A 21,300-nucleotide genomic window follows, 5' to 3' on the forward strand; every position below is an offset into this window, starting at 1 on the left:
TCTCTCTCTCTCTCTCTCTCTCTCTATATATATATATATATATATAGAGAGAGAGAGAGAGAGAGAGAGAGAGAGAGAGAGAGAATAAATATTAATTATTAAATATTAAGTAAATATTACAAATAAATGTATGTACACATATATACGCAATACACACCAACATAAAAAAATATAGTAAAAATTGACATGCTTTACATTGACATGCTTTTGTTTCTAATTTTGAATCGTTTCATTGAAACAGAAAGACTGAACTGATTCACAGACATGCAAATGCACTTGCCAAGTCAACGAAACTGAAGTTGAAATGAAAGACGCTATTAAAATGTCTGTGTTACCGTTCACAATACTCATGAGGGATCACAAAAACTATTTAATGGCCAAATAAAAAGCCCATTAAATTCATTGCTATTTTCACCATGTCGCTTAATTTTAAACTGTAAGCACAATCGTCTCGAATATAGGGTGAATATTCAATACATCACCCAACACTACCTGGTGCCATGTCCAAAAAAGCTTTTAGGTATTTTTTTTTAAGAAGAAAGTCTCAAAAACTGTTCCAAGAGCTTTCAAAGGAGGCAAAATCTGGTTTTTATCTCCTTTGCTTTGCTACTCCTTTCTTCCTCTTCAACAGTTTGTCTCCTTTTTTATGGATTTTTAGAGAATTAGCCAAAACTAGACTGGGATTGAGAGTATGTGTGTGAAGCTGGTCTTTGATGTCTAAGAAAGTGCCCATAATTAGCAAAGTTAGGTCAGGAGACATGGACACACAGCAGATTCAAGCAAGAACACATCAGCATGTGTATTCCCAGAAGCTCACTGAGACTCTGGAGAACAGACTTACAAAAAAAAAGAAAGTCTGCAAAGAATTAAAACGGGCTCCAGGCCTGAAGATAACTTTTTAGACTTTATTTATTAGAGCTAGAAAGAATCAGAGCGCTACAATAGGCTGAAATTCATTAAGTACAAACAGCATAATATAAAGAAATAAAAGCTTCAACACTATATTCTCTTAGTGCCTTGTGGGTGTAGAAACTAATCTCCCATTTATTACAGGATAAAACTCTTATTTGTGGTACTAAAAGCATGCTGAGCAATATTTCACCGTTAGTTTCACCTCAGGACCAAACTTTCATTCTCCTGCATCTGGCTTGCATGATCTATTGATCCGAACCCAGCGACAAGCTCTCTGGACCTATACAAAGTCGCAATCTGTCCCCCCTCCATTTATGCTTTTCTCCTTTCATCCGTCCACCAACTAGCATCTTATCCCACCTCTACACTCGAAGGTCAATGGCATCCGATCGGCCCTAACTCCATTTTGCGCCCCATTGGCAGCCATGACGGGGGCGTCCACAGCCCATAAAGCATAATGAACATGAATCTTTATTTTATGAGAACAATAACACCCTGGCCTGGCCGTGGCCGCCCCTCCCAGCCTGTCAGTCCTCACAAAGAGCCCCCAGTATCCATCCATCAATCCATGCGGCCAGAGGGGCTGCACCATTGTGTAGCCTAATTACACACCACTTTAGAGCAGTTGGAGGCCTTGGGGTGGAGTGTGTCAACATGTGTGTGTGCATGTGTGAGATATAGAGGGAATCCTGGGGTGAGCATATGGCTGCTCTCGAACCCAGGTGCAGGGGAGGAGAAAAGGCTAAAACATCCTGCTGGAGGCAAATTCCACCAGCACAGAGGAAATGATGGAGAAAGTTAAAGGATGCGGAGTACTAAAGGCAATTACCAGCTATTCTGACCAACTTGTTTGGCATCGCAAGCATCTGTCTGCACCCGGTCTTAAACCGCCAAACGCTCGTCAAGAACAAGTCATAAAAACAGAATCATGTATGATTTTGGTCTAGACTGGCGTATTACAATTGTTCGGATTACTGGAACTACTTTCCAGTGATATTAGCATGGGAGTATCAATGTGCCAGTGAGTTGGAGTGACAGAGATTTCAATTTTATTGTGGATGTGTTAAACTGTGGCCCTGCAAGATCTTCTGATGCTATGTACATGCTGGAGAAAAAGAGGAAACAGGAAAAACAGGAATCAGTCCAAAATGAACAAGCACAACCACATCCATCACTTAACTCTCAATTCACAAATAATCTACCACATAGCCATGAAAACTCATAGAACAAAGAGGCAGAGCATTGACCTTAGCCAAAAAGTCAGTGATTAGGTTTGACATTCATATTTACTAACAGGTCTGACTCTCAAATTGTCCTGTCCATACAAAAGCTCACAGTAGAAGCTTGAATACGGTTTGAATGAATAAATAACCAAAATAAAAGCCAATGTTTCTATGAATAGCATACATAAAAGCAGCAATCACTGTGACTGTAGAAAATATTACTGATAAACCCTTATTTGACATTGGAGATTACCATACATCGACCTAAGAATCATTTTCCCTGATATTTTTCAGCAATCATGTTGTGCATGTAAACTATAAATGTCAGATGTGTGAATAAATAACTCTTTTGATTGAATCGGTCAAATGGGTTGGCAAAAATATAATATTTTTTAATAATAATATTTTTTTATAAAGAGTTTATATCCATATATATATATATATATATATACACAGTATATATACACACAATCAAAACTACATATATACTGTATATATATATATATATTAGGGATGGGAAGATTCAAAGATTCGCTCTATGCATCGGCAAAAAAAATGTACGATGCGATGCATCGGTTTAAAAGGTGTGCATCGGATACAAGTTGACATTTGTATGGCGATGCATCATTTCTAACATATTTGCATTGGTAAAAAACGATTTATTTATATATAATTACTAGTGGATGACTACACTTTTATTGTTTAGAAAGTGACCAATAATCTGTGACCAATATTTTATATGTAACGTTAGATCGATTTCTCCTCTCTAAACTGTTTCTCAAGCGCGTTCTCTCATCACCGCTGCGTGTGAATATGACGTATCACAACAACACTACAGAGAACTGAGGAAAAGCGGGGATTAAAGTCCAAAATTTTACTTGAAATAACCTAACATGTTATTCTAATGCTATCTGTTCTAACTATAAAAGGTACAGCTGTCATAAAACCAGAGAAAAAGACTGCATGGCTATGATAGTATGTGAGAGAGAGTCAGTGGTAATATCATTGCATTCCTATTGTTCAGTGTTAGAGGAGCTCAGCTTAGTCTGACAGTTTGCCTGCCCTGGACCAGGTTAGCTTTCCAGCATAAGTTGCCACAGTGACTGATTTTGATCTTTGCTAAATTTGTTTTATGGAACCAAATCATTTGACAGTGAGTCAGACTATAACTGAAATAAGCCTGGCCTATTTGGTAAACTTGTTTCATGAAACAGGCCTCGAGGCGTTAGAAGTCAGAAGACACATAAGTTAATTTATGATTTGCTGTCTGAACCAAAGAAATAAATGCGATCATATTTTTTCCACTGCATCGTATTGCATCAAATCGCATTGTGTTGAATCGGATCGAATCGAAATCGGATCGCACTGCATCGTAATAGGGGTGAATCGTATCGCATCGCATCGCTAGCTACTACATATGTCTCTTCAACGTATCGTATCGTTGGCTATGCATCGAGATGCGTATACTGTATATATACAGATATATAAATAAATATTGGGAAACTGGTAACACTTTACAATAAGGTTCCATTAGTTAATGTTAGTTAAAGTATTAGCTAACATGAACAAATAATGAACAATACATTTAATAAAGTATTTATTAATCTTTGTTAATGTTAGTTCATGAAACTACAGTCGTTCATTGTTAGTTCATGTTAATTCACAGTGCATTAACTAATGTTAACAAGCACAACTTTTGATTTTAATAATGCATTAGTAAATGTTGAAATTAACATTAGCTAAGATTAATAAATGCTGTAGAAGTATTGTTCATGCTTAGTTCAGTAGTTAACTAATATTAACTAATGAACCTTTTTGTAAAGTGTTACTGGGAAACTTTTTGTCATGAGAGGCCTGAACTCTTGAGCACAATTGGTAAAGTTAACCCACATCAGCTTTAAATACCTGAAAAATCATAACCCATATATGTCCACAGCGTACATTATCGCAACACTGCATGATGCGACACTAGTCGTTCACTGCTGTTGCATTTACACATTACAGATTATCCGAATTCACTCTCAAAATGTGGTTATAATTCCTCAAAATTGGTTGTTTGGTTAAAGAATGCAGTTGTCACTCTTGTTCATAAAATAATTGTGTATTTACCACTCTAAATCAAAACTGACAAATGCATTCGCCTGCTGTGTAAACAGTCAAGGAGAATATCAGTCATCCTGATGGAAAAAAATATGACTGTGCATATGCTGAACACCTGTGAGCTAAAAAAGACTGAAAGTTCATGGTGTGTTATGGTTAACCAGGTCAACCAGTTCCCCACCAGCTTGGCAAAGAAACTACAACATATGTGTCAAACTCAGCCACTGTCCCGTAGAATTTAGCTCCAACCAACTCCAACATACCTGCCTGGAAGTTTCTAGCACTCCCAAAGACTTTGATTAGCTGGATCAGTTGTGTTTAATTAGAATGGGACCTAAATTCTGCAGGAAAGAGTGGCCTTCCAGGAGCTGGGTTTGACACCCCTGCTCTACCCCACCAACTGATTTGTTCTACCCTCCCACCAGTCCACCTGATCAACCACCAAAACCAGCATGGACCAGATAGGAACATACAAAACCAGTAAACATCAAAGCTGGTTTTAGGCAGGAAGAATATAGATGAGTGCTAGGACAAAATGAATGTGTTCTAGAGGTAAGTACATACTTGGGTAGGTGGTGCTAGAGCACGGAGTACAACCAACTGGATAATTTCTCTGAGGTTCCCCTCCATGGACATGGATCTCCGCAGGGTCTCCATGGCCTCATGGTTGGACTTCCCCAAAAGTGTCTCACCATTAACGGCAATCAGCTGGTCATTGACACGTAGACGCCCATCCTAAACAAAAAAGGCATAATCAGAAGTCAGAATCTCTATTTAGTGTCAAAAGACGAATTTTCGGTTTATTCCTTTCAGCGACTTCCACACTGGTGAATCAAATCAGCAATCTTTTAGTTACCAGCTCTGAGTTCCAAAGGATAGTTCACCCAAAAATGAAAATTCTGCCAGTTTTCTCACCCTTACGTCTTTATAAACCTGTAAGACATTCTTCTTTCTATGGATCACCAAAGAAGATATTTAGAAAAATGTTGCAATGTTTTGACAGTAAAATGAAAGTCAATGGGTTCCAATGTAGTTTTTCAACATAATAAAGTAAGTCATGAGGGTGAGTTCACAACTTCATGTTTGGGTGAACTACCTCTTTAGCTACACTGGACCAAGACCAGCTCTACTCTCTACATCTGGATTTGGTGCTTTTTATCAGAAGACCTTCACAATGTCCTACTTTTTCTAATCTCTAATGTATTTCCTCATATTCTGCGAGAACTCTCTGCTTTCCACAGGTATATTATCCTCAGTTGAGTCTGCAGGGGCATTCTCTCAAGGAGTACATTTCCCACAATCCAGCAGCTCAGTCTCTCTGGTACTGTATAAGCACATTAATAAGGCATGCATATTACATGGCATATAAAAAGCCCTAAAGTTCATTACAATTAATATTAATTAGTGTTTTCACTGCATAGGCCTCTGATCTGCTTCCTCTGTCTCCAGGCGAGAGAGAGAGAGAGAGAGAGAGAGAGAGAGAAAGAGAGCTCAGAGTCACATGAGGGTTAACGCAAGAACTTGCAAAACGCCTCAAATATACAGACAAAGTTGCTGATCATTAACAAACTGTACAAACTAAAGATGATGAACTACACTGAAAGCAATGTTGGATATCAAGTAAAACAGAATATTTAGCTGCGACTCCGTCCACACTAAAGACTTAATATCACTTACTACTGAGCCAAATGCATAATGGTCTTCTTTATAGAAGTTTTCATCTCATTCCATGAAACATTTCAAATGATATAACTGAATACTAAAAAGACACTACAATAATAAAAAACAATGACCTAAAGCCCTTGATTATACATCATATTTTATATACATGATATATCATCGATTAAAAACCATGGAGCTGGAGGTAAGCATCTTGAAATCTTTTCATCATGATTTCTCTATGGAGAAAATGAATGTGATTTTTACTTCCTGACTGTTGTGCCCTATAGAGGCAACAGAGTGCCACACGGTTAATGACAGTTTACAGAAATAACATACACCCACAAACTCTCTGAGCCCTGGCAGCATGCACTTTGTGCCCTTGCTCTCTATAAATGAAGGAGATGTGCTTTCATTACAGAGGCCTTTTTGGTGAAAAGATGTCCCGTCCTCATTGCATCATGAGTCACAGAGAATTAGGGATCGTTATTAGAGCCATGATCTAATTCTCAAACTTGATTCTGTGAAATCACACAATCCATCTGCAGTGCCGTTTTAAAATGAGTACATCTGTCTCACATTCTTTCACCACTTACATGTATAATCATTTAATAGAGGCAGTACTGTATTGATTGACTCCTCAATCATTCTGCTTAGGGTTTGTTCTAAACCTCTAACATTACGTATTAAACTCCTACAATTAATTCCGTTTGAATTACTTAACATACATAGTCCATACAATCTTTCAGCCTTACAGGAAATGTATCTCTAGTTTATTTTGCTGCTTATACTCATAGGCCCCACCATAGCACAAAAGCTGCACTTGTTAAAATTACAAATTATTTGCTTCTTGTGTCAGACCAAGGCTGCATCTCATTGCTAGTTTTACTTGATCTTAGTGCTGCGTTCGACACTATAGATCATGACATACTCATAGATCGATTACAAAACTATACGGGTATTCAAGGGCAGGCTTTAAGATGGTTTAGATCCTACCTGTCCAATCGCTACCACTTTGTTTATTTAAACGGTGATCTCAATTATCACCAGTAAAGTATGGAGTGCCACAAGGATCTGTCCTAGGTCCTCTGCTATTTTCAATATACATGTTACCCCTTGGTAATATTATTAGAAAATATGGAATTAGTTTCCATTGTTATGCTGATGATACTCAACTATATATCACAACAAGACCAGATGAAACTTTTAAATTATATAATCTAACAGAGTGTATTAAAAATGTAAAAGATTGGATGACCAATAATTTTCTCCTATTGAATTTGGATAAAACAGAGATATTACTTATTGGACCAAAAAGCAGTACACGGAATCTCTTGGATTACAATTTGCAACTAGACGGATGTACTGTTACTTCCACTACAGTCAAAAATCTGGGTGTTATATTAGACAGCAACTTGTCTTTTGAAAATCCTATTTCCCATGTTACAAAAACAGCATTCTTCCATCTTAGAAACACTGCCAAGCTATGAAACATGTTATCTGTTTCTGATGCAGAAAAGCTTGTTCATGCATTCATGACCTCTAGACTGGACTATTGTAATGCACTGCTAGGTGGATGTCCTGCATTTTCAATAAACAATCTACATTTAGTCCAAAATGCAGTGGCTAGAGTCCTTACCAGGTCAAAAAAAATATGATCATATTACCCCAATTTTACAGTATCTGCAGTGGCTACCTATTAAGTTCCATATGAGTTACAAAATATTATTACTTACATACAAGGCCCTTAATGGTTTAGCTCCTGCGTATCTAACTAGTCTTCTACCAAGCTACAATCCATTACGCTCCCTAAGGTTGCAAAACTCCACTAAAGGGGATAGAGCTTTTTTGCATTTGGCTCCCAAACTCTGGAATAGCCTTCCTGATAAAGTTTGGGGTTCAGACACACTCTCTCTGTTTAAATCTAGATTAAAGACACCATCTCTTTGGCCAAGCATTCAAATAATGCATCTCATAATTTTGCACTGCAGTTATATCTGATCAAATGCACATTATTATTCCTTAGCTTGGGTTGAACAAATAATTTTTGCTTGGTTGGAACAGCAGCTACGCTAATTATGTCCCTATTTGTTTCTCTGTTTCTGCCTAGGAATTGCACAAGCTTCCGTCTGGATCCAGCCCTTACAAAGACCTGAGATGACCGAACACCGGAGAAGAGATGATGCAAACCCCTCAGAGGACCTCAGATGATGCCAACCCTGAAACAACATAAACTACCAAATGTTGCAACAAGTTTGACTGCAACATATAATCATTGCCGTTAATAGTGTTCTTCGTCTGTTTGATTACGTCATTAACTGAATTTTACCGTACATTTCTGCCATATGTACATCAATTTGACAGTCACCACTGACAAGCTACTACAAAATATATGTAGAAACTTAATTTTCTGTAAAGCTGCTTTGCAATGATTTGTATAGTGAAAAGCGCTATACAAATAAACTTGAATTTAATTGAATTGAATAGTGCATAGACATAGTGCATGTCTGTAATGTACATCAATGGTAGAGTTGAGAAAACTGTAACCACCAATTTAGTACTGAAGAGACCAAAAATAATAATTTAAGAACTGGCCATTAAAAACAAAACTTCATCAAATTCTAAATCCTTAAATCAAAATCCTCAACCACTATTCTGAATACTGCAGAGACATTTATGCCTCTATGTCTATGGTGAAACTAATGGTGGTGAATAAAGAGCAGGAAATGGGGGTATTGATTCAGATCACACTGTTCTTCATGCCAGACCAGAGGCAATTCATGTAGGTAAAAAGCGTTTATGGTATATTGCCTAAACCCCCCATAGAAATAACCAATCTGAGCCCACGGAATTGCTGAAATTATATATATATATATATATATATATACAGGTGCATACAGCACTCTGTGAACAGCCAGCTTCTTTGGCAATGAATGTTTGTGGCTTACCCTCCTTGTGAAGGGTGTCAATGATTGTCTTCTGGACAACTGTCAGATCAGCAGTCTTCCCCATGATTGTGTAGCCTAGTGAACCAAACTGAGAGACCATTTTGAAGGCTCAGGAAACCTTTGCAGGTGTTTTGAGTTGATTAGCTGATTGGCATGTCACCATATTCTAATTTATTGAGATAGTGAATTGGTGGGTTTTTGTTAAATGTGAGCCAAAATCATCACAATTAAAAGAACCAAAGACTTAAACTACTTCAGTCTGTGTGCATTGCATTTATTTAATACACAAGTTTCACAATTTGAGTTGAATTACTGAAATAAATTAACTTTTCCACGGCATTCTAATTTATTGAGACGCACCTGTATATATATTAGGTATTCACCTAAGCTAGCATACAAATTAACAACAACAACTGCTCACTACATATGTAACAACTGTTTAACTTCATTTTTTATTATATTATTGCATGTTCATACTTTGTTTATACTTTATGCATACAATACATTGATTCACCTCCTCACTTTGTACTTTAACAAATTAACAAAGCTTTTGTCAATGTGTAATAAAAGTAATAATAATAATGAACCTAAAACTAACCAAATTTGAAAACAATTTAGCTGCTGAAATGGGTCCATGGCCAAATCAATGGTGCTGATAAACAGAAGGACAAGAAGATAAAATGCTCTAGGACATGTCCAGTACATAATATAACTGCTGCAACATGGCATTCCCCTCAGTTTTGTAAGTGCAAGCTAACAATAATTTTGCAAGTAGACGCTGCTGATCACCCCAGCCTCTTCTTGCCTTCCCACTTCGGCTCTGGGGAGAAGACGCATCCCACCCACAGACTCGGGACGCTTCCAACTCATTAACATGGGCTTGGAGAGTTTTTAATTAGCATTAATGCACTGAAGCTAACACAGGCAGTGCTCTACCGTTTCTGAACTCTTTCACTTGGGACTGAATGGGGAATTAGAAACGTGTTACCCAGAGTTCCACTGTGCTGGGACTCAAGTATGAGAACTCATGTGCATCACCTTGCTGAAGCTTCAGAATGATAGAGATTTAAGAAGTTCTTTTTTTGCTACACAACCTCCGAAGCTTTTCCAACCAAAAGGCCTGACAATGCAGAGCGAGGAGATGCTTCTGTCAGGTGCAAATCAAACCCTTATCTTCACAAGTAAACTTCACACACTCGCACAAATGAATGCGAATGCTTTGGGCAGATGCACACACACAAATCCACATGTCTGACAAGCACATTTTCACTTGGCTGAGCAAAGACTGGAAATCTGTGCAGCCCATTGAGTCGTTTATGTATAGACATCATGTCACTTATCCTGTGGCAAAGGGAAAAACAAAACGCAGAGTGCAGATTCCCAATCATTTGAACATCTGCAAAAATCCATCTAATCGAGATTAATGTTATTTAACCAAATGGGCACAAACACCCAATCTGTCGTCAATACCATGTGACAGAAAGACAGAAAGATGAGCCTATAGAAATACTGAAGAAGAGTCCACTCTGCACCCTGCTGACAGTCCTGATCCCATCTGTTAAGGTCAAATGAAACCCCATTCAGTGGAGGGGACAGAGGTCAGAGGTCGAGGGAACCAAAACACATGCCAAGAGTAGCTAACAAGGATCGTGACCTATCTACAGTCTCAACTCACATCCCTGAAGCCATGTTTAACCCTGTGAGGACATCTAATAGATCTTCATAAGTGTCTCTGTCATGAAAAAAACATTATAAAAACATATTTTACTTATTAACACGTCTTATTACGGCTTTCATTTTACGAGTGATGCCATTCCTCTGACCTCTTAAGCTATGGTGGCCCCAAAAAGTATTTGGACACTTGAGCCACACAAAACCCCCTCAGGTTCAAAGATTTTTCAAATGTTTTTGAAAAAAAAATCTCTTATGCTCACCAAGGCTGCATTTATTTGAACAAAAATACAGTAAAAAGCAATAATATTGTGAAATAGTATTACAATAAAAAAAATTTCTTTTAAATATATTTAAAATTTGAATTAATCCGTGTTTATTTCAGCAGCTATTACTCCAGTCTTCATTGTCACATGATCTTTCAGAAATCATTCTAATATGCTAAATCAAAGTATGGTGAAAACTGCTTAGTGTTAATAAACATTTGGGACCAAATGGTTATGTATGTAATGATATTCACACATTTTTGTGCTTCTCGTCCAAATAAATTTGGGGCAACTGTACAGTTTGTTGTTATGGTTTAGTGGTTAAAGATCTGTGCTGTTAACTGAAACGTGGTAAGTTTGAAACCGTGAACAGGCAATTCATGAACTACAACTGCTACCACATGAAATTACAAGTTTTATGTCTGACAAGTGTCATGTCTGTTTAGAAAATGAAATGAAAGTTGGGATGGATTTATTAATTATTGGAGGATGAGTATTTCACAGAGAACATTTTATTGGACAAACTGTTATATATGTACACATATATACAGTGTGTGTGTGTGTGTGTGTGTGTAAATATGATGTGTTACCTTAAAAGCTGCACCTCCGTGGATGATGGACTTGATGAAGATACCCAGGTCCTCGCCAGTCTCACGGGACTTATTACCCTTCAGGCTGACCCCTAACCCTGCTGAGCCTGAATCATTGAGAGGGACCTCAAACATCAGCTGCTCCTTCCCTTCCTCAGACAGCAGCAAGCGGGCCTGCTCCTCTTTCTGATGGGAAAACAACAATGACGGAAAATAATGAAACGAGGAAGAAGGCAGGTCAATCCATTCGAACATAAAAAGCCCACTATTTTAGCAGAGAATAGCTCAACCTTTTCATGCCTCTTTTCTGCCTGTGATGGCAATGGGGTCATTTAGAAACATAATCCATTCTCCATTATGTAGTCCACACACTCAGCTCCCCGCTGCATTCTCCCTCCCACTTTTCCCCCATTTCCTTTCTTTTCTCTTTGTCTGTTCTCTTTCCATAATGATGCTAAAATTACCTGTACATCTCTTCAGCAAATGTTTGTTTTAAAACGAATGTTAATAAAAAGGGAAAAAATGACTATTATATCTGTGTGGTAAAAATTATTTTTATGTCGCCACGGGAACAGGCTTCCTTTGCAAAGAAGAATGAAGGAGAGTAAACGAAGGAGGAAATGGGTTTAATAAAGTCTAAAAGAAGTATGTATTTGATCTATATAATGGCATAGTGTCTGCTAGAAAGACAAAATGAGAGAGAGATGTTAACGCCAAAGTGTCTAACAGTGTTTTAATGGTACAAGTGAAACAACCTACTCTTTCTCTAAGCATCCTGATGCACGTTCAATAGGACATATCTTCAAAAACAGGATTTTACTTGCTCTTTTTATATATAATAGTTTGATGTACCATGTAATCATACTCTAATGGTCACGAAACAAAGCTCGCTTCCCAGTCTAAAAGGTAATTTATAGCAGTACAGTACACTCACGATTGTTATACATGATTGGTTATATTGTCGCAAAATGTAAACTATATTTTGGTCCAGCGATACATTTAAAGGGGTCATATGATGCAATTTCAATTTTTCCTTTCTTTTTGGAGTGTTACAAGCTCTTGGTGCATAAAGATCATCTGTAAAGTTGCAAAGACTAAAGTCTCAAATCCAAAGAGATATTCTTTATAAAAGTTAAGAGTCAGCCACGCCTGCCTAAAACAGCTCGTTCTAACACACCCCCACATACCTACGTCACGATGTGGGAAGATTTGCATAACACCTCCCAAATGTTTACGCAAAGAAAGAAGGTGTAACTTTTATTCTCGCTGTAGTATTGTTGTTGTTGCTGCCGCCATGTCGTGAATGCACTGTGTGATTCGTTGTGAAAGCAAAACTACTTTGTTTGGCCTTCCAAAAACGGACACGACTACAAATCAGTGGTTAAGTTGTATTTACAACACTGTTCCAGAACACTTCAACCCAAATATTCAGATGTGTCCAGCGTATTTTATGGAGGACTGTTTACTGATCCTGGGAGAGTAGACTACAATGTCGGCTGTTCTGACTCACAGACTGTAAGTACGTTTTTTATATTTAAAGAGTTTTTATATTTTATATATTTAAAGTGAGTTTTTTGGGCAGTGTAGAGTAGGGCTTGTTGTTTGTCATTTCTCTGATCACAAATGCAGACATCGTTTTATGTTTACACGGCGTGATGCAACGCAACGCATAAAAAGTCAGTATAAGTTATTATAATCCATAATTATGTCCCCACTGGATGCAACGAATGCCTCGTTTATAATGAGTATTCATGTTTTTGAATCATCGCTCCGGCCTGACAGGGCATCATCACAATATGGTAAGGGGCGTAACATTTCCGTCACACGCTTGAGGTATTCGGCCAATCACAACGCACTGGATAGCTGGCCAATCACAGCACACCTCGCTTTTTCAGACCGATGAGCTTTGTAAAAATCGACGCGTTTCAGAAAGGCGGGGCATAGAGGAGAAACAATAATGTACAGTATGTGGAAAAAAATGTTTTTTTTTTTACCTTAAACCACAAACACATTTCATTACACCAAATACACAAAATAATGTTATTTTTAGCAGCATCATATGACCCCTTTAAAGTTAGATATATAGTACATCCAATTTTATCTGCATTCATATACTTACATAAAGCAATATATAGTATATGGCAAATCTCAACTGATTGATTATTGATGAATATTGATGAATAGTCTGCTAAATTAATTAATCATGACTAATCTGCTAAATGCGACAATAAGGCATGAAGATAACAAACACAAACATTGTGATTTTCTGTAAAGCTGCTTTGAAACTGTGTAAAATACAATATCAATAACACTGAATTGACTACATAGATACATTACAATGTAAACAAATAGAAGTCTTAAAGGTACAGTAGCAAAAACAGCCTGTTTAATTAAGAGAGAGGATAGTAAATGGTCATGTAAAACTACATTGGTAACACTTTACAATAAGGTTCATTAGTTAATATTAGTTAACTACTTTAGTTAACATGAACCAAGTATGAACAATACTTCTACAGCATTTTTTAATCTTAGCTAATGTTAATTTCAACATTTACTAATGCATTATTAAAATCAAAAGTTTGTGACCAGTTAAAGCACTGTGAATTAGCATGCACTAACAATGAACGACTATTTTCATTAACTTAACATTAACAAAAATTAATAAATACTGTAATAAATAATACATTAACTAACATTAACTAATGGAACCTTATTGTAAAGTGTTACCACTACATTTGTAATACCTTTTGGCTAACATTATCAATGTACTTGAAGATGGAAGAAAAAAAAAAAGAAAAAATATTCCCCCCGTCCCACCAGACACCACATGAGAGACATAGACAGGAGCCATGAGAACTGTAAATATTACGAAATATTATTAAAGGATGAACAGGGTTGAGAAGGCCAGCTAAGACAGAGTATGTGTGGGTCAGCAAGGCCTAGTTTATCTCTGTTTACTGTGGGATTGCGGGTTCTAAAAGTATTAGTGTCACGCACTCACAAACACATGCTCAACTCAGCAACTCTGCGAATTTCTGTGAAGACTGCAAAATACCGCTGACCGTGTGTCTTTGGGAAGAGAGGAAAAAGAGAGGGGTTTAAGGAGTGGATGACCTAAACACCCTAAAACTAACTTCCAAATTACCAACTCATACATGTCAGAGCTGCTCAAACACACACAACATTTTTTTTTTTTAAATGATTTATTCATGTACCAAAGCCACACACACCTGAACACACGTGCAAGCTTTATCTGACTAACCAACCTCCCATTTGTTCATGTGTTTGAGTAACTAAACACAAATGAAAGACTGTAAGACCAGCCGTGTGAGGTTCTGAATGAAGACGAAGCTAGTCTATCAGCTGGGGAAATCACAGGGCTAAAGCCCACTGTGTGTACAGCTAGCAGCGCTCCTGTATGCTAACAGTCGTGATATTTCACAGCCGAGCCCCCTGCCAGGACCCTGCTCTGATTCGAAATGCCACACTGCATTTCCTTTAGCCATTTTCCCCAGCTAGAAATGGTTTATCAGTCAGCGTGTACCCCTGTGTGAGACATATGCCTCCAGCACAAGCCATTCTCCAATAAGCTTTATTGTTTTAATCATTATGACAAGCAAAGTCATTCAAACTGCAATTCTGACAAAGGGCATAAGTGTTTGAATAAGCACCATCTATATGTCTTAGGCTTGCGTTGTCTAATCTGCATACTCAACATCTGTTCCTCCGCCATGGAAAGCGTCTTAATGATGAACAAGACATATGATGTCATCAGCCGCAGCAGATGGATCACCGTCATCTATAGGTACAGCAGTGAATGATATTCTGAGGGCTTAAAGATGAGCAGATCTGCAGCTGTTCATTCAGGAAATCACACTGTCTCTCATAACCTCTCTCTCTCTCTGTGTCAGTCCCTCACAAACACATTTAGGCTTCTGTCTCTATTGTTTGAGAGTGAACAGACAGGTCCCTCAGAATGATTGCGCTCCAGGGAGACAGAGTATGTGTGCTTAGTGGGTACAGGAAGAGGAAGTAGAGAAAGTAGGGGATTCTCCAGGGAATCGGGATGCCATTGGACCTCTCAGTGAGTTAGTGCTTTACAATGGCTACAGTGAACAAAGCTTTGTAAGGCCACCCCCACAAACAAACATACACCACAAAAAGACCTTCTGTGGAAAACTGTCAATTACATGTGATGTATAACTCACCCACCTGGGGAGTAATATTTCTCTGATACTCATTGGGGATTTCGCAGGAAGCGCACAAGGGTTTAAAAACAGATGCATGCGTCTTTCAAAAGAAACTTGTGCCAAACCAAAGCGGTGGTTTGGAACGGATATCTGCATCAAGGAATTGTGAAGCTTTAGCCAAGGAATTGGTTGTTTTTGACCACAAAAGTTCTGAAAACGCAGACATGGATACAATTTGCAATTCCTTTTGAATATTGTCCGGAATATCATTCCATATTAAAATGTACTTGAAAATGTATTTAAATGAAATGTACTTGAAAATGTATTTAAATGAAAACAAAAAATCTAAAATAAAAACAAATCCAAAATATTAATTAAAACTGTAATAGTATCTCAAAAACGCAAAATAACAGTGCTTTATTGAAGGCATCACTCTTATAGTCATTGACCCAAATATATGCACACAGAAAACCCAGCACTATTTGCAACAAACAGAAACACTCAGGAACTTAGCTTCCCTTCATCTTATACAGATTTTGGCTGCCACCAGCTGTTTTTCACCTCTCACATGCAATAAAGTTCAGCATTTCCCAATTTTTGATGCTGTCAATCCCACAATCTCCTGAGCAAGCCTATCGTTCCCATACAGAATGAATTAGAATCACTCACTCATGTTACACCCACCTCACACCAGTGCGCACGTAGGGTTAGCCAACCTCATCACTTCCTACTGAGAATGTCCATGTATCAATCCCCTTAATGGGCTACAAGTCTCAGCAGTCGTCGTCCTCAGCCAGCCACAGGAATGCTGGCATGCCCAGATTCATCAGTCTGAGCCGACTGCTGCTGCTAATGACCGACTGAGAGCAAGACACCATCCCCACAGGTTTATCTAAGCTTTGAGATCAAGGAAAATAAATGCACGAACACATACTAGCTCTGTTACAAAACCTTGATCTGAAGAGACCGATCTGAATACCACACTGTTCCTCACTGGAGAGTCTCCGCTAACTTTCACAGTTGATACCAAGGGATCAAGGGTCAGGCGTTAGCATATTGCTAAGCAAAAAATTCTAAAGCTAAAAGTTCTAAATTTTGCAGAACTTTCACAGGCAAAAAGATAAAATTCCTATTGTTAATAGTGTAGCAATGTATGAAGCACAGCTCACACAGAAGTCACTTTCAAACCAAGTTGCTTCCATGTTGGTCAACGTGTAACCAACTTGAACTTGTTGGGAAATCTTTTACCAGATGGACTTTACCAGATGGTGTGGATTCCTATTGAAATGAATGCAAAAAAAAACTGTTGTCAATGTAACTGTACCCTAATAAAGATTTTTTACAACCATGGGGTATTTGGAAAGATTTCAGTTTTGCTTTGTGTAAACAACTTGCATATGTAAGTATTTTAAATCTCATGACTCATGACTATCATAATCATATGAAGACATCGGAAAGATGATGATTTCTGAAACCACGCTTACTGCTCTCACTTGTATTTCTCTCTTCTGCAAAACAATGCAACACTCTGTCTCATTCTCATTCAATCACACGTCTGCCAATACAAAACAGAATTGACAACAGAATACATGCAGTTATGGGATAACACTCACAATAACAATTTATATTTCTCAAATTGCATACAAATTCAAGAATTCTGCAGTAATAAAACACTGCAAACATTTTGCCAACACTTTATGGATTTAATCTTACAATGAGTTTTTGCCATTGGCTTTTGCGTCAGACTCTTTAAAGGTCTTGTACAGATGACAATGAGTTTTGCTTGTGGGTTATAGTCAAGGGTGTAACTTTGGTTTGAGAAGTGGGGGGGACACAAAATGGGGGAAAATGTTTTCGATTTGAATCCCATCTCCTGCATGTACATACATTTAGGGACTATGGTGATACAATATCCAGGAAATAATTAAGTTGATTAATGATCAATTCTGCCAAAAAGAATAGTAGGCAACTAAACTATGTATAAGAAAAATATGTCTTACTTTCTTTATTGTTTAATAGGGGCCGATCGTCAAGACTTGAGAGACTAATTTTATAAAGTCGAAAATGTTCACCATTAATGTTTTGAATAATGTTTAAATAATGTGAGACTCAATTTCCACTGTTAAACAAACTTTTATTTCAAACTAACCGCTGTACCTGAAAATATAAAATAAATCACTTGTTGCACAGGACAGTATGTTCTACATAAGGGGTTCCCAGACTTTTTAGAGTGGAGTACCCCCTGAGGCATTTCCACTTAGACTGCACCTTTTCCAATAAAGGACAATATTTGCCCCCTAAATTGACTTTCCAATGCATTTTTTATCTTTATAAATAGAATATTAATGTTAAAAAAAAAATCAATAGATTAATATGTAATGATGATAAAAAAGTGAAAAGTTATTCTTTTAAATACTAAAATTGCCAGTAGGTGGCGGTAAGTCACTGTTTTCATGCGTGAGTCATCGAGTCATTTGTTCATTCAATAACTAAGCAAGTGGCTATATTTATAAATGAATCACTGAATCAATGATTTTTCATCCATGATGACATTAAAGTCATTTGTTGCAGCTTCTTGTGTTTCATCGCTGACTGTGCCACAACCGCGATACCTCAAGAGGGTCTAGCAGCAGCCTTGCGCTTGCACTCTCAGACGTACATTCTCAGGCTTGCACTCTCAAACACTTGCACTTCCGCTAGCGACGTCACTTGCAGTCTTTTTTCTTTTGTTCTATTTATTGTTTCCTTTTTGTTTAATTCTCCCAACATTTTACAACAGTAGCCAGGTGGTGAAGACAAGACAAAAGAAACTAAATTACAATGTCACTTGCAATCGCCACTTGCACTCTCTGTCTCCATTGGCAACACGCACGATTTGTGTCTATTGCAAGTGACGTCGCAGGTGTTGGAGAGTGCAAGTGGAGAGTTTTGTTCAAAATAAATAGAACAAAATAAAAAAAATAAAGACTGCAAGTGACGTTGCTAGCGGAAGTGCAAGTGTCTGAGAGTGCAAGCCTGAGAATGCACGTCTGAAAGTGCAAGCGCAGGCTGCAGCCAGAGCCTTCTTCGATACCTGCTCATTAGAACTTTCAGTGAGCTATTTTTAGAGTGTGCACGCGACGTTCCTGGACGCGGATGCGCGCGTCTGTGCCCTGCTCGGTCCTGCTCCTCCGTGGCGATGACGGCGTGCGGTTAAAAAAATCATAACAAACAAATTTGAAAGTGGGGGGGACACAAACGTGATTTTGAAAAGTGGGGGGGACATGTCCCCGCTGTCCCCAGTGGAAATTACGCCCCTGGTTATAGTACACACTTGTCGAGCTTGGGTGATGTCCCTTCTAGATTTCAGATCTAGATTTCTTGTGGAAAGTTTCTGCATGACTGCCCCAACAACTGTCAAAACTTGTGAAAGACAAACAAGCTCAGGTGTCTCATTAAAGTCTGAGAGTCAGTTTTACACCCAGAGTACCAAATTAGTTTAGTTTAAAAATTAACTGCAGGAACAATGACCCCTCTAGCAAGATTAATGATAATGCTAAATCTTACCCATTATAATATGAACTACCAGGCACATTTCTTTGGTGTTAACAGGGAAAACTTGGGAAACGGTGCTCTAATAAGTGCAACCCAATATGTCTGCTTCTTTTTTTAAAACATCAGTTCCACTACTACATCAGTTTCCGATGCTTTGGAAGAGCATTCTCATCTGGAGTGTACCAGCAATGCCTAACATGCTGTCTAGGTAGGCAGCTCTCTAGAGTTTAACAGACTGCAACACTTGCGCATCTACAGTATGCAAGGTATAATGGGTAACAGTGCCAAATGGATAACTCATACCTCCTTGAAATTAGGAAAATACAGCAAAAGGAAACCTCAGGGTCATGGTGCTTGTTCCATCCATTTCATCTTGATTTAACCCATGGAAGAGGGAAGGAAGGATGAGGAAGAGGAAATGTGGTAGCAAAGTCATCGTCCTTCACTTTTAGTCTATCTGTCATTGATCTGCTCAAACTCCCCCCTTTGGTTTGCCCATAGGTTCTCAGGAAATCAAGACTCAAGGCCAGAGAGAGAGAGAGAGTCTGTGACAGACGGTTAATGCAGCAAACACACACTGAGCTTTAATGGTCTCTTTAGCTTCTTTAGTGCTGAACACACTGAAAAGACAAAAAACAGGTGTTTTATCAGAGTCTGGTAACAGGAAGGAACAAAGAGAGACTGTTAAAGAGGGAGTGAGAGAGACAATCCTGGACAATCAATGATGCGATGTTAAACAAGAGTTGAATTGATTCTCTTGATGTTCTTGCCATGTAAAAAAACACAAAGTAAACATTTAGTTCAAACAGTGCTGAGGGCCTGTAGCTGTGATGTATAACTCCCAGTCATAGTAACACATGATTCAAGTTGCACTTAAATCACTAAAAATTAACTTGAGACTTGATTAAGACTTGTAAGCAATATTTGACTTGGATTAGAAATTACATACTCGATGAACAGTGAGCTTGTTGTGAATAATGTATAAACTAGTAGTGGACCGATACTGACTTTTTTATGGTAATAATTTATTAGACAGAACTTAATTTAATTTATTTATTTATTAGACATAACTGTTAAACAGAGACAGTGGCTCAGTCGCTGAAATTCTGTTAAAATAAAAGTCTGGCACATTAGCCAATGCTGATCATTTAAAAATGGCAAATATCAGCCAATATATTGGCTCTGGTCAAATATATCGGTCTACTACCAGTACTACAAATACTACTACTACTACTACTAATAATAATAACTATGATGATGATGACGATGATGATTATTATTATTATTTTAATATCTCCTGACAACTAGGTGGCGCTGTGCCGAAGCTGTGCAGAAGCTGTGCAGACACCCTCAGGTCATGGTTGCAATAGTCTCGCGTAGCCAGACCTTCAGGCTGACGGCTGAATGTTTGGAATCCATGGCAGCTTTTATTGGCCAAGGCCCGCCCATGAGGCCGTTTGACCGACATGTCAAACAACCAATCACAGTTTGTTTCGTTTCAGCGTCATGTAGGATATCAGACCACGTCTCAGTGATCAACCGTAAAACAGTGATTCTGTCCTAATTCCCTTGCATATTAATGGTGGAGTTCCCTTTAAAATCTTAAATGATTCCCTTTGAGCTAAATTGACCTGTTTCCCTTACAGTCACGTTTCGGGGCGTGGAAATGTCTCCACAATATTATAATATTAATATAAAAATTGTGATAAGTTTGATTTTAGCTAGTAATTTGATGCTATAAAAAAGGGGGTGTCGTTATGTTTGATTGGGTACTGCGCAGACTCTGGCTCCAAATGACGTCATTTACTCAAGATTGCAGCGGCCATACTGAGATGCTTTGGCTTCACTTTTCTATAGTGGAAGGAAGTGGAGACGCGTCGTCCAAAGCATTGTGGATATATAGCCTCACGTCCATTTTGGCATGCTCTTTGACAAATTTGTTCAAGTGTTAACTGAGAACGGTTTGACTAATCAATTTGAATTCCAAATGTTTCTGCCAGCATGGTCTGAATATGATTTCAGTGAAAATAAGTCAAACTGTCTAGGATGAGTTCGAAAAAGAGTAGGTTTTTTGGATAATTCAAAATTGCGAAAAATCTTGACCCGTTAAATTTAAGTATGCATTTGACTCGGCATGAGCCCAATAATCAGAGGAAAAAGAACGTATGATTCAAACGTTATTAGCATAAATGTGAGTGCAACTTTGA

The 21,300-nt window shown here is 38.0% G+C and overlaps 1 protein-coding gene across 1 annotated transcript in view; it reads right to left on the reverse strand.

Annotated features, from left to right (window-relative positions):
* Positions 1–21,300, reverse strand: part of pard3bb (par-3 family cell polarity regulator beta b) — a gene marked incomplete at its 5' end in the record, with an annotated part of 318,014 nt that overhangs the window by 143,860 nt on the left and 152,854 nt on the right. Inside the window, 2 exons of the mRNA XM_016282603.1 lie at positions 4,800–4,970; positions 11,370–11,555. Coding sequence (XP_016138089.1) covers positions 4,800–4,970; positions 11,370–11,555 — 357 coding nt within the window. The remainder of the gene's footprint in view (positions 1–4,799; positions 4,971–11,369; positions 11,556–21,300) is intronic.

Source organism: Sinocyclocheilus grahami, unplaced genomic scaffold (genome assembly GCF_001515645.1).
Source record: "Sinocyclocheilus grahami isolate Dianchi unplaced genomic scaffold, SAMN03320097.WGS_v1.1 scaffold162.1, whole genome shotgun sequence".
Classification (NCBI taxonomy): Eukaryota; Metazoa; Chordata; class Actinopteri; order Cypriniformes; family Cyprinidae; genus Sinocyclocheilus; species Sinocyclocheilus grahami.